At 35.1% G+C, this 14,103-nt stretch overlaps 1 protein-coding gene across 3 annotated transcripts; it reads left to right on the top strand.

Moving 5' to 3' along the window:
- The first annotated feature begins 9 nt into the window (after positions 1-9).
- Positions 10-13,773, top strand: LOC128223880 (DNA repair protein SWI5 homolog). Of its 3 annotated transcripts, XM_052933324.1 has the most exons (7): positions 49-93; positions 375-1,385; positions 1,592-1,808; positions 4,919-5,016; positions 6,785-6,897; positions 8,614-8,708; positions 13,213-13,773. In XM_052933324.1, exons 2-7 carry the CDS (start codon positions 1,353-1,355, stop codon positions 13,275-13,277), a joined length of 621 nt encoding a protein of 206 aa, XP_052789284.1. In that variant the 5' UTR covers positions 49-93; positions 375-1,352; the 3' UTR covers positions 13,278-13,773. The 3 variants fall into 3 exon arrangements, with proteins under 3 accessions (XP_052789286.1, XP_052789285.1, XP_052789284.1); XM_052933325.1 differs by lacking the exon at positions 375-1,385 and having other exon boundaries at positions 35-93; XM_052933326.1 differs by lacking the exons at positions 375-1,385; positions 1,592-1,808 and having other exon boundaries at positions 10-93.
- Positions 13,774-14,103: the final 330 nt, after the last annotated feature.

The raw sequence follows: 14,103 nt of genomic DNA, 5'->3' as shown, positions 1-14,103 counted from the left end.
ATTTTGGCGCGTAAATCCAAGGGAGGCTACTCTAGACGATGTAAAAATAAATATAAAACTAAAGAATTTTGGCTGAATTTAGACGGATTAAAGGTAGTTAAACTAATAAAGTCGACACCATGAGTTGGTAGTATTTGTATACATGTTTCTATAAGTGTTTGATACGCTTGTGTACTATACGATTTTTTCGAAAATAATGTTAATGTTTGTGACTGAATATGTATTTCGGAAGTGTCAGCTATTTCGGATACTTATATAAAAACAAACATCTCATTTCATAACTGTGTAAAAGATTTGAACAAACAATTGTCCATGATTTTTTTTCAAAATTGTTGTTTAGTTAATTTGCAAGATTTCAAAGAAATACCTTTCAGAGGTGATGTCAGTTGTACTCCATCCTTAATGGCCGTCAACCAGTCTTTTGACGATTTTTAGACTATGGCAGACTGGTGACGTCCACCATCCCAGCAAAAAGTAGCAAACGGGCCTTGCACAGAAGATCCTCGCGGCCACAATTTTTAAATTATCTTTGTTATAAATTCAAATTTCTACGAAAATATCATTGCCTACTATCAAACACACATTTATTTATGTCATTATGCCGAAAAAAACATGTTCAGATACCATAATGCACTTACATGCATCGATTGTATCCATTAATCTGTAAATCTAGGACAAATCTGACAGGTTGTGTACATGTATGAAACGGGGTAGAGGATTTCGAATATTTTGGTCGTTAATAGGCTCGGTTAAATAACACTATTAAAAATGCAACCATTTCAATGCGCTGAATGCTAACGTGTTTGATGGGTCAAGTTGGGAGAACATAGCTGATATGCCTATGCATTACATTTTTGATGAAATATGTATTTGAATGTATCAATAAAGCTTATAAAGGGCGAAGTAGTCACATTTCAGAGATTGAGCACAGTTCACGTTCCATCGTGATACCGTGCATTTAGAGCCCAAACATTGCTTTAGAACTACATACTACGTTAGTCCACCTAAATGGCCGATCGCTCATTATTGTAGCTACATACTACGTATCAAGTCAATACATATTAAGAAATTATTTAAAAATAACTTTTCTTTAGTTTTAAGGTATTTTTTGTAACGATATATGGATAAATCTGGCGGTGACTTGCCGGGAGTCTAGACAGTGATTGTGTGTGTCTATTTGTTTACTACTACAAGGTAGTGATATATTTCCTAAAGTAATTGACACATACATGGATTGTTTATAAATTTATGTATGCGTAATATAGGTAAAAGATAAAACGTAAAACTGTGCACATAAAACAACAACAACAACACAGTCATTCCTTGAATGCTACATAGAGACAGTACAAAACATGTACAGATATAATAACTTGACAACAAGAGAGGTTTGCGCATTTCCGTCATTGTATTGTTATATATATCAAGTAAAGAGATCCCAAATGATGATCAATGATATACTTTTAATATATTTAATGATACACAGGATTCATTTATGATGTAATTTTTAGACTGTGATTACAGAATTATGATTGAAATGTCATGGTTTAACATGTGTGACACCAGAAATAATTGTCAAACCGAACTCTTTTAGATACACATTTTGGCAATTACGTCAAGTTTGCCCGAGCAAGAGCATCTGCTAAAACAAACAGAACAGCAACGACACAGGTCGCATTCACAAATGATGCAATTGTTGTCTTTGCAATTTATCCTTTGTGGAATATCCTCCTTCTTCATGTCGCATGTCATGAGTGCCTGCAATGACGAGGCGGACCTAGTGAATGAATTCTTGAACAGAGAATGCAAGGGTAAGTTTGTAAATTAAAATATATCTAAGAGCTTATTAAGAGAATCAGTCGCACTTCTATACAATAAAACGATGATAAATCTCTTAAATCCACCCGAAAATACTTAAAATGCATGTGGACTAGGGTCAAAGGCGACCAGCGACACACTTTCACGCCACGGCAAGCTTGCCGGGGGTGTTGCCAAGGAGCTGCAAAAAATGTATGTGTCGCTGTCTGTGGACGACCCAAAGATACATATAAAGACTAGACGAGAGACAAAACGAGAGGATGACATGGATGTATTGGTTAAACTCATTCGGAAAGAACAACTTACCAGACAATTAGACATCAGATGCCACAAGGCCTTTCCCAAGCTTGACACCAAAACCATTTCAAAAGTAAAATTTGAATCAAAGATGGCATCTTTGTCAAAAAGACTAGACCTATCAAGAGACGTTAGGATGCGGCAAGCAACTGCATGAACATGAGCAGCTACATTAAAGTTATCTTCAACTTATGGTTATACGTTAATCAAATAGTTTATCAATTCTAGTCGACGTAAATTTGTATGTTCATGTTTTGTTTTAAATATAATTGTCTATTTGATCCCATATTCAAAACTTTAACATTTAAATTGTTCAGTTTCAACAAGCCTTTATCGAAGCTTTATTATTGTTAAACAATAATCAAAATTAAACAGTGACACTAGCTGATTGCCACCTTGCACTATTTGTTTGTCGCAGGTTGTTTGTTTTAAGTGTATTTGTTTGTATGAAGTCTTGCGTATATTTGAACTATGCATTTATGTGATAACCATTATTTTTTTGTATGTACGTTTTTCATTGAGAGTTATCTTATAACTATTAAAACATCTTTCAAGTTATTGTTATAGTTGAAGTATATATAAGGACACGTTAAAAAGAAAGAGTTCATATAGCATGAGAAATTTTCATGTACATGGTTATATTGTTGATGCTACTGCAGAATGATGATGATGATGATGATGATGATGATGATGATGATGATGATGATGATGATGATGTTCGTGATGATGATGATGATGATGATGATGATGATGATGATGATGATGATGATTAGGTATCACCATTATTGAACACTGTTGCGTTGCTCTGCACAATACATAAAAAAGCGAGGATAACTGTGACTGCGCACAGGGTTAACAATCATTGACGGATGGGTACAAATTTATTCGATAAAAATCAACATGTATAAAAAATGGTGGACTGCTACGCTCATTTCGTGACCCAGAGTATATTTATGTGAAAATAACGACTCTAACGACAAATCCAACCCAGTTAAGATCACTGTCAGGTACATTTCGAACAATTATATCATTATTATTCAACATCGATGCATAATATTACTATATATTCTTTCGCCCAGTGTTAAATGGTAGAGAGTTGTAGCGTTACAGGGATACACATGAAATGTCAAAATAATAAAAAAAGTATCCCTGATCGCTCATTATTGTAGCTAATGTCAGTTGCAGCAAAAGTGTGCCGATTATCTCATAAGCCTAATCTAGTCCAAATAATTGTACGTTGACGGACTTTTTTTAAGATTTTTGGCAAATCCTTCATGTACAAATTGTTTTGTACTAAAAATGGGTAGTTATTCTGATCGGGATTCCGAGTTATAGCATATTGCGCCCATAAAATATAAAAAACAACAGGAAATATTACTAGATAATGTCATTTTACATAAGCTCCTTACACAAAAAATAAATATCCAATGAATAATTATGACTTCGATGGGGTTTTCTTTATTTCATTCTGTCAAAACAAAACAATGTATACATGAAAGGGTACCTGCAAGGCTGCAGTTCACAGTTTTACAACAAACGGAACACTTGGGCCATGGCCGAGTTGTTACGATTGTAGTTATGAGGTCTATCTCGAAGCTTGTCGGAGGTGGCCGAGTTGGGTCAAGTTGTTTCGCTTGGCATAATTGTTGTTTGTGTCAGTCAAGTTCCGTTTAATTGGAAAGGTAAACCATGTGTTTTAATGCATTTAATGCTTGTTTTGTGGTGCAAAATACCTTTGCACGTACATGGTAAAATATGCATATAAACCTTTATTATCCATTTCAAGCATAGAATACTTCACTAAATAAAATTATTTTGATCGTTTAGACGTTAGGGATTGGAAGAATCCCGTATAAAATGTCTATTATTTTAGACTAAAGCCTAATCAGTAGGCCAATAATGGCAAGAACACTGGCATTATAGCTTGCTGGATTTTATTCAATCATTGGGGCTTTAAGCATGGATATCTTATAGTGACAGCAGGATAGAATTCTATATGCATTTAGACTGTTACTGTTGACCTGAAGCTCATTAAAGGCACAGGCTTTATATGTACATGTATATCATAAGCTCAGAAAAAAATGCAGTATATAGAGGATTGAACCTGGGACTCCCTGCTTGCAACTTACAATTGTCCATGCTCGAACAAGTGAGTTAAGCTACACAAATAAATAATGTGTGCTACAGTACACTCAACGAGTTAGACCATTTTTCCGTTTCCCTCCGTGGATTTTCGCTATCGCAGCCAACACATTGAATTTATCGACCGTCCGCGTTCCTCAGAGTTTGAATTTAAGGCCCTCAGAGGTTGATCAGTCCACAGAAGAATTACGAACACGGCATTCCTCTGAGGGTTTAACTCCGTGGAACTCTGCGGACACTTGATAAGAATCTACGCTAAAGTGTTTTTTTTATAAAAAATTTCAACCGATAATGATGGCTCTGGAGTAAATTGCTATTGTTCTTTTTCCTCTGCCCGTTTTGCATGAAGTTAGCTTACCACAAGAATGCAGTTGTATTTCACTATTTGCACATGCATCTTATAAACTTGTTATTGGTAATGACTGAATACATTGATAAACAACTTTCACCCGAAAAAGGCTTGGTTACTAATTTCACATTTTCCCCAGACCTGAGGCATAACTACAGACTTGTATTAATATCAGGTGCTCAAAGAACAGAGCTAACAAACCTGAATTAACTCGAATACCGTCTGACTTGTGTTAGTCTTGAAATGTGACTTGTAAAAAATATATTTTAGGGTTTAAAGTTAAAATCTCAATCTTGACATTTCTTTATTCTTCAGGGAAGAGAAGCTGTTGGCTATTTCTCAGCATGGATAAAAGACGATCTCAGTTGAAGACTACAGGAGTCACTGGACACAAGTCACAGTTTAAATCACCAGTAAGCATTTTGATATTTGTGCACCGTTTAAAAAAATGCTAGTATGCCATTTCTTGTTTTATCAGTGATACCTACTCAAAGACTTCCAACATTTTGAAGTGAACATACATTTAATTTTATGGGAAGCAGTATGAAAAACCTTCCTTGTTAGCTTGTGTGCATTTATAAGAAAAACGTTTGAGGTATTCGTGATAGCCTTCATTGTTGACACCTTTTAACGTTGAAATATGTCATTATGTAAATTGACATATTTGACGTAAATAAGAACAGCTGAAACCGTTATTTAAGTATTTGTAAGAAGTCCTGCAGATAATAAGTGTGCGCATGAAACTCAAAGTAATAAAGTTTTAAAAGTGAAGAATGAAACTGTTAAAGTGTTTACAAAATTTGCTAACTTTAACAAAGTTCTGAACAATCAGCTTTTGTTTGCATTCCTGTTAACATGGAAAAAATAAGGGTTCAAGATTCTCAAATGAAACTTGGTACACGTGTCCACTTTAACTAGAGACCATATGGACATGTACCACCCATAACTCTGGTTTCAATGATTGTTGAGTTATGCCGCATATTTGACTGAAAGACAAAAGGTGAGTGCTTGGGATAAAATAAGATGTTGACTTTTTCATAGCTCTAAATTGATGACTATGATGGATATTGATGATATACAATTTGTTTCTATTTAGGCAGAGTCCATGTTTCGGTAAAATTGTCGAAATTAGTTGGGAATTGAGCATTTCTTTATGTCTGGTCGGCCATCTTTGTTTTGGATAAGTCAGTTCACCATACTCCCAGAGGTTGGTTAAATTTTGTCCAAAAGATAGACGAATCACGCGCTGGTTAGATAACCAAATGATAACTGCTGGGCTTATCCACATTTATGCAATTGGCTGCTAAGCAGCACTCTTGTTTGAATATTCAAGAAATTCTTACAAATAGTTTTCATGTCTTGCCAATTCCAACACCATCTAATGTAAAATATATATGTAAACAAGAATTTACATGAAAGCATATAAATGTATATATGGATTAATATGTTCACTTTAAGAAATTTCACACCTTAATCATTATAAAAATGAAATTCTGCAGAATATTACACCAGTGTTTTTTTTTCACTTTTAAGGGAATGGGGTCTGGCCCTTTGAAAGGGGAAAAATAGAGTCGTTTTGGCAAAAAGGGGAATAATTCAAACATGATTCATCTTATGTTCAACCTGTTATCCAACCTTTTATTCAACAAACCTATGGGAATATTCATGATTGACACTATATAACTACAATTGCTAAATGTTTAGAGGTAAATGCTCCTCAAAAAAAGGGGATTTTTCTTAAATGGGATTTTTTTACTTTGATAAAATATTCCTTTTTCAGAGGAGGAATGGGGCTGAAATTTGGCCACAAAAAAGAGCAGAACAAAAACACTGTATTAGTCTAAACATATTTATTTTACAACGATTGTGAAACAAGTTATTACAACATTATATTAATCACTCTTGTTGGTCCGATTTTTTACAAGAGTGTGGTCTTGTGTTGTGGGGGAAACCGGAGAACCTGGAGGAAACCCACTTGTCCGGCTTTGGGACCACAAACCAAACTCACATGTGCCCATGCCGGCAATCGAACGCGGGTTCCTAAGATGAGAAGTGAGTGTGCTAGCCACTGCGCTAATTGGACAACAGTGTTATAAGGAATCATATAAAGGAATTGAAATGCCACTTGTTTAGAATTGTATGTGCTTTTTTTCCCGAGCTTAACCTATAAAAACAATTCAGTTACAGAATTCCAATCAAAACCAGCAGAACTTGAAGGGAGCAGATGAGAGGAAAGCCGATCTTAAGAAACAGATAGATGAAGCTAACAAACAGATACAGGAGCTGCTGGATGAGTATGAAACATTAGAGGGGTTATAAAAGTTAAAGTGACACTCTTATTCAAAATCAATACATACACATGTATAACAAACATAAATTTTGACTGATACACCTTAAACTACTTACTAAATAATGCATTTATGGAAAATATCAATTACTGATAACAAGATTGTAACTGTGTATTTAATAGCAGAAAGCGCAAAAATATTAAATGATTGGTGAATGCTTAAAGATTTACTGTGGTCTACTATAGTTTTATAAGGTAGAAATACCATGTTTTATGCTCATTTCTTTTAAATTCAACTCGGTATCCTTCATGAGAACCATTGTTCAATATTTATTCATACATTTTGGAATATTAAATCAAAAGTTTTAATTGTGGTAAATCTTACATGGAAATAAGAGTGCATCTTTAATGGTTTTGCGAAATTTCACTATCAAACTGTAATTGGCTCCCTGGTACTCACATTAATCTCTTTTGTCGTGATATTATACGAGGAGCTTACAGGTACACTTTTATATACTGGATGAAGTAGCTTACAGGTACACATACAAGTTACAGGAATCGTGGGACCGAAATTCGCCCCCAAAAATAACACTCAAGAGTAGCTCACAGGTACAAGTCGTGTTTTGCAACTTCTATAGCAGCTTATGAAGAAGGTTGAGATATTGCCATTGCTATAATTGCTGTAATTTTTATATTTTAAACCAAATGGATATTATGAGGAAGACCCTTAACATGTTTACACAATAAAATAAACATCATTATATCATATCCAGCAGCTGTGTCCCAAAAATGTACTGAAATAATTTTAAGGATTGATAGCATTTTTTCTTGCATTTATGCTGTATGACAACAGTAAGGCACATTTATATAAGCAAATTCCATGAAGCGCTCCAGCGGTTCTTTTTTGTTTGCTTGCCTTACTGAGTTCATACAGCAAAAACGCAAGCAAAAAATGAGATCAATACTTATATTTTAAATGATTATTTAATATGATTAATAATTAATCTTCTGTAATTTAGTATTTGTTTTTAAAGAAGTGTAACCGACCACATGGCATTGTATAAAAGAATAGCCGATATTTGAAATGTCGTATATCATTGGTTAAATGATGGGGCTCTTACCCAATCAGAGCGCAATATTGAAGTAAACAATGCCATCATGATAAACTCCTTGGGTGTCAAACGATATTAACGACAATTTTTTTCTATACAAAGACCTAGGTAAATGTAATGATGAAGATTTTTGTGCACCAAATACAACCAGACACTCACTTAACTTTTTCTTTTAAATTTTAAGAGACTTATTAAAAAAGTGTGTTTCGTCATATTGTCTAAGCTTCAAAATCAAAGATGTTATATATATATGTATGAAAATAACAGTTAATACTGAATATAATATTTGTCCACATGGGTCATGGCCTGATATTATAAGCAAATAAAACGTTATGTAAAACTTTATGTAAACTTTATGAAATAACAACGCACCATCGAACCCTTTTGGCTTGAACTTGATTGCAAAGGACCTATAGATCTCTTTATTCTGAATGTAAACATTCCGACATTGCTGGAAATTTTTGAGGCTCAAGGTATTTTAGCCGGCCACTGGGAGTTCGAGCCAACAGGGTTTGACTGGAACTTGATATCAATAATTAAATAGAAGGACTTGTATGTCATTTTCGTGCTGAGCCCCAATATTGATTCCCTATTTGTTTGGAATTTTGCAGGGGGTACCAGGAGTCTGAGTTACAAACCCACATTGAGAAGTTACACGAGTACAACGAAATCAAGGACGTAGGACAGATGGTTCTTGGAAGACTAGGTATTTGTTTGTGCTTAAATGGTACCTGTCTTGAATTGTTATCACACTTTATAGGGATTTTTTACATGATTACGTTTTAAAGAAAAAAACTCAGCATATAGTGTCGTAGCCCTGTGGCTGTATTTAATATAATTCTTATCCTAATCCTAAGTTATGTATCATGAGTGATTCCATTCATTGTAAAGGCCAATTCATTTTACAGGCCAATCAAAACACTCAGATTCTTCTCTTGTATGTATGTATGTATGTATGTATCGGTGCTCCAGCTAGGCCTAATTGAATAGCAGGGAGGGGCACCCTGCTGCCCTTTTCCAGCACCCTGCTGCCCTTTTCCAGCACCCTGATGCCCTTTACTCAAATATAGTCAGTAACTTTACACTGTCAGTAGCCGTCATGGCTGGGTGGTCTTGACTACTGCCAAATATAAATGTTCTGAGAATGCGGACCCAATTCAACTCTGCCAATCGCCAGAATATTTTTCAACTGTAAAGCATCCGGAATCAATGAAACTGCTACAGGGCTATTTCATTTAAACATATAACCCCCAGGGGGAAGGCACTTTTAAAATATACCACCCCCGTATAGAAACAAATTTACTCTTTCGGGTCCAAATAAGTGAAAAAGGACACCGACCCATATACGATTTAAATAATTGCCTTCCCCCCATGGGTTATATATGTATTACTGGAATTCATGATTACAAGATTTTCGTAGCCAAATTGCCCACGATACACAACGAAGTATAGCGTAGTGTGTATCAGGGATATTAGACGATGAGATGTTTATTGAATGGTATAGATAGTTCATCTGTTTTTTGCAAGCAACAAAGTTGTTTCTCATTGCATTGGTGTTGTTGGCAGTGACGTTGTGCACATTTTTTAACCTTGGCCATGACTCAAATACTGTTCAAAAGGCATTTAAATGACACTTGGTACATATGTTGCCAGAGGCATTTATACAGGGTGAGGAATCTCATGACATAAAGGGGTTCACACATGGGTCACCAGGGGTCACAATCGATGTAAACAAACAAATAAGTGTCATCAATTTCTAAATAATTTTTTAGACCGAAAATATATGAAAATATTTCTAAACCTATAAAAGTCTATGCTAATTTTCTCCTTCTACATGTGTGAAATATTGTAGATTTGCTTGTACATTAATAAAGCAAACTTTGGCCAAAATTACAGCATTGCATTGTTCTACATAATTTTTTCAAGTTGAAATTTTGGTCAGGCCTAAAAAAAAAAATTGTTTGGTTAGGGTTACATCCTTTTCAAAAATAGGTAGGGTAGGTAGGCTTTTTTTTATTATTTTTTTATTAGGCTTTATATAAGAATATCATTTTTATCATTGGAGAATGGTGTTAAAGTTATCTTCTGTATAAGCATTTAAGGTTTAAACTACATTGAAAAGCAATTAAAAAAAAGAAACGAAAAAAAAATAAAAAAAAATGGCGCCTTTTGGGTAGGTAGGGTCGGGTAACCCGAACCAAATGTATTTTTTTTAGGCCTCAGGGATTGCATCATTAAGATGTGTTTGTTTTCTTCAATGACCCGTGCTGACCCATGTGCAGGGCCCTCGCTCTATTTCGGGGGAAGGGGCCCACAGCCTTTTTGAGGGGGAATTTTCGCGTCGTTTTCCCAAAATAGGGGAATTTGTATTATAGGGGAATTTGTATTAATAGTTAACTACAAAGGTTTCAAACAAACATTATACATTTAAAACAATCTTTAATCACTGAGTAACATTGCAAACAACTTCACATCATCAATTCAATCACTTGAACAGTCAACTTAGAATTTAACCATTCTATCTTTTTTCTACCGAAGTAGGCAATGGCTTCGTTCAATTGTTCATCAGTCAAACATTCCTCTCCAATGCTGACGACCCTCATAAGCTCTTCAATCGTCTTCTGGGACATGGAAGGCCTAAGTGGCGTACACAGCCTATTCATTAACGAGAAAACTCTCTCGACCACTGTTGTTGAGGTCGGGATCAAAGCCCCGACCAACATTAGATACCCCATGGCTGGGTAGTCCTGCTTGATTCCGACATTCTTCTGAATCTCCATCAGCATGAAGTTAGGGTCAGCTATCTGTTCAGGAGTAGCCTTTCTCCTGAAATTATATTTAAAAATGATAATTAATACATCATTAGTATAAATTAATTTTAATCATTTATTTAAGTTAATATTTGAAGTACAGTGTCGATGAGTGAGCTGAAATAATTATTTACAGGGCTTAAAGAATATCATTTGTTAACATAACATAATTAAAACAAAATCTTTACAGCATACTTTCAGTAAATATATTAATAATTATTTAATATTAATGCAGTTAATGGCAAAGCTTTTTATAACCAACAAGAAACTCCTGAATATGTATACTTTCTGAATCCTGCTTGCTAGCATCCTCGCGGTCGATCTGCGATCCGGATGATGCGAGACCGTGCTGCCTCAAAAGAACGTCAATCTTCTTACATGAAAACGCCGTTTGTTTCGTTAACTTTGTTCGATATGATTTCGAATTGTGCGACATTTTTCACAAACAGAAGTAAACAACGGAATGAATTTGTGCGCATGCGCATTGGCAAGGGAACTAACACCGTTAGATACAACGCTACTTATTATTCGAGTTACTTCCCCTAGCGCACAATGGCGCGTAGTTTAAAAAAATTGACGATCTTTTTGCATTTTTTAAACCAATTTTTTAGGGGGAATTTTCAGCTCTGAAGGGGGAAAAAAAGATACTTTTTCGAGGGGGGACGGCAGCCGAATTTCGGCGGTAATTTTGGACGATCGAGGGCCCTGATGTGAGAACCCCTCTAAGTCATGTGATTTCTCACCCTGGTAAAGCAAGGCTTATAGCTCTTGTTTTCTTCAATGACCCGTGCTGACCCATGTGAGAACCTCTCTAAGTCACGTGATTTCTCACCCTGGTAAAGCAAGGCTTATAGCTCTGACTTGAATTACTGCAGAGTTATGTTTGTTGTTCAGCTGAGAAAGAAACACAAACAGCAAAGGAATGATGGTATATAGTTTGAACAGTAAAAGGTTAAAAAATATATTAAACATATCTTGGTTAGAATGTCTTTAATGACAATCCAATAATATGCAGCTTATTCAATAACAAATATTTTCATCTGCACTTGAATTTCTGTACCATAAAATTTGCATTAATTTTGGCTGAATTGGTCCACCATTCGTTACTTCAGTAGGCAGGGTTTCACAAGACAAATTTGGGCTGTATTGAATGAACAACTTAGATTGAACTTAAGTTTATGATTAGAATCACTTTAGCGCGAAGTGGTCATGGGAGCTGGGTTGTCCAGCATACATTGTCAATCGTAACATCAAATGACATATTTTTCTGAACCGCTTTTTCAAATTTCACCAAAATTAACAGGAATTATCCTTTTTCGAAGATTTGTTTTCAATTGAGCTTTTGGGTTGCCATGGCAATTGAATGGAATTACTATCGAAAACTTTTTTCTCCAAATTCCAAGGTCTAAAGCTACAATATTTGTCATTTTGCATGGTCAAGTGTCCTTCTACCAATTTTGTTCAAATAATGCCCCAGGGGTAAAAAATGTAGCTTGACCTGGTGGTCACTTGTTTTACATTGACTTATAGAAGGAAAATATCTGTTTCTCCATAATGACAAGATCTGTATATATTGGGTTTTAAGTAGTGATGTTCCGATGATCGATTATAATCGAAAATCGATTGGTTGAGCCTGAAATCGGCGACAATCGATAGTATTTGGTTATAATCGATTATTGAAAAAAAAATAAAAAAAATAAAAATAAAAATTAGTAAGTGTTCAGATGTTATCTTTAACAAAATGGCTGATGAAAGCCACAATGAGCAAGAAATGAACTATTTTTTATACAACAACATTTAATAACTTCAATCATAGACATAAGGTATATGCATATATAATGATTAAGAGTTTAATACTGTACATGAATAAAACTACAACTCAGGTACCATCTAGTATTTTAAAAACCGATTGTACTATCGATAATTGGTTACTTGAGTGGAACCGATCATCGATAGTAAAATTGCAACCGATTCCCAATACTTGTTTTAAGCAAGGTTTTAAAAATGGCAGGGTGCTTCAGAAAAAGGACAGGATGCTGAGGAACAAAAGGGCTCATTTTATCAGGCGGTGAATAATAAAGCACAATGAATTTCATAGAAACTGTTAGAAATATTTGAATATCTTAAGCATTTATTTCTTTGAAGGCAGGAGGGTTCGCATTCTGGTCTCCATGAGGGCAGAAGGGTGCTTCCAAAAATGGATAAGGTGCAGCCCCCTCCCCCCCATCCATAACCATCAAGATAAAACCATATAAGATATAAATGTGTGACAGAGACTTGTATTATAACTATTAAAAGGAAAATCTTTTAAAATCTTCTTCTCAAGACTAGAAAGACAATGCCATGACATCTCACCCTTTATTAAAAATGTGCGTAAACCTTGTAAACTTATCATTTCAGCCGGCATGCAGGGAGTTACGACGCGCGACTTGTACGATCAATACGGGCTAAATCTCGAAGATTGAAAAGAGAACATTGGAGATATCGAAAGAAAGGTGTTAACTTTTTATTGTGTAAACTTTTGCCTTACAAAAGTAAACAACTCGGCTTTTTCGCTACATGGTTGAATGAAGTAGAGCGTTAGCCGCCGTTACCATACTATGGAAAAAAGAATGTGCCTGTAGCTTGACACGATGTATTCCAGAATCACTCATGGCTTAGAGGTGCACGAAGTAGCTTAGCTCAAACATTATAAGCATTTTTTATCCAATTTTTACCAAAGTTGGTCACATTGTTTATTGCCATTCAAGCCTTTGAACGTGTTTGATAACCAGTCTGATTGCTTTTGTTAGTCCAGAGTTATGGCCCTTTGATTGTACAAAAGATAAATGAAATGCTTGGATTGTTAAAATATGGTTTAACTGAGAGTGTCGGACCTCAATGTTGCCATGTTACATGTATTTGCTATCATCATGATTTGTTTATTATGTTTATACTTAAAAATTAAATCTCAAAATGTTCCATCTGGATCACTTTTGTAGCCGAGGAGTTTGATGCTCCTGATTTGCCACAATTTGACCAAATTATCCTTGTCCTTTCTCATACATGCCATATTTCTGAAAGGCTTACCAGGGGATTTTGGTCTGAATTCCAGGGGATTTTGATACGACACCAGGGGATTTTTACGTAACGAAAGAATAAATACAGAAACACAATCTAATCACTATAATATTTGGACTTGGTCATAATGGTCCTCAATGGAATTTCACACTCATACTATCACTGATGCTTTCCACTGTCAAGCTTAAGCTTATTTTAAAAAAATAAAAATCCAGGGGATATGGATCCCCC

The sequence above is a fragment of the Mya arenaria genome, chromosome 17 (assembly GCF_026914265.1).
Source record: "Mya arenaria isolate MELC-2E11 chromosome 17, ASM2691426v1".
Lineage (NCBI taxonomy): Eukaryota > Metazoa > Mollusca > Bivalvia > Myida > Myidae > Mya > Mya arenaria.
The sequence above is the reverse complement of the archived record's forward strand: the minus strand, read 5'-3'. Positions and strand labels throughout refer to the sequence as shown.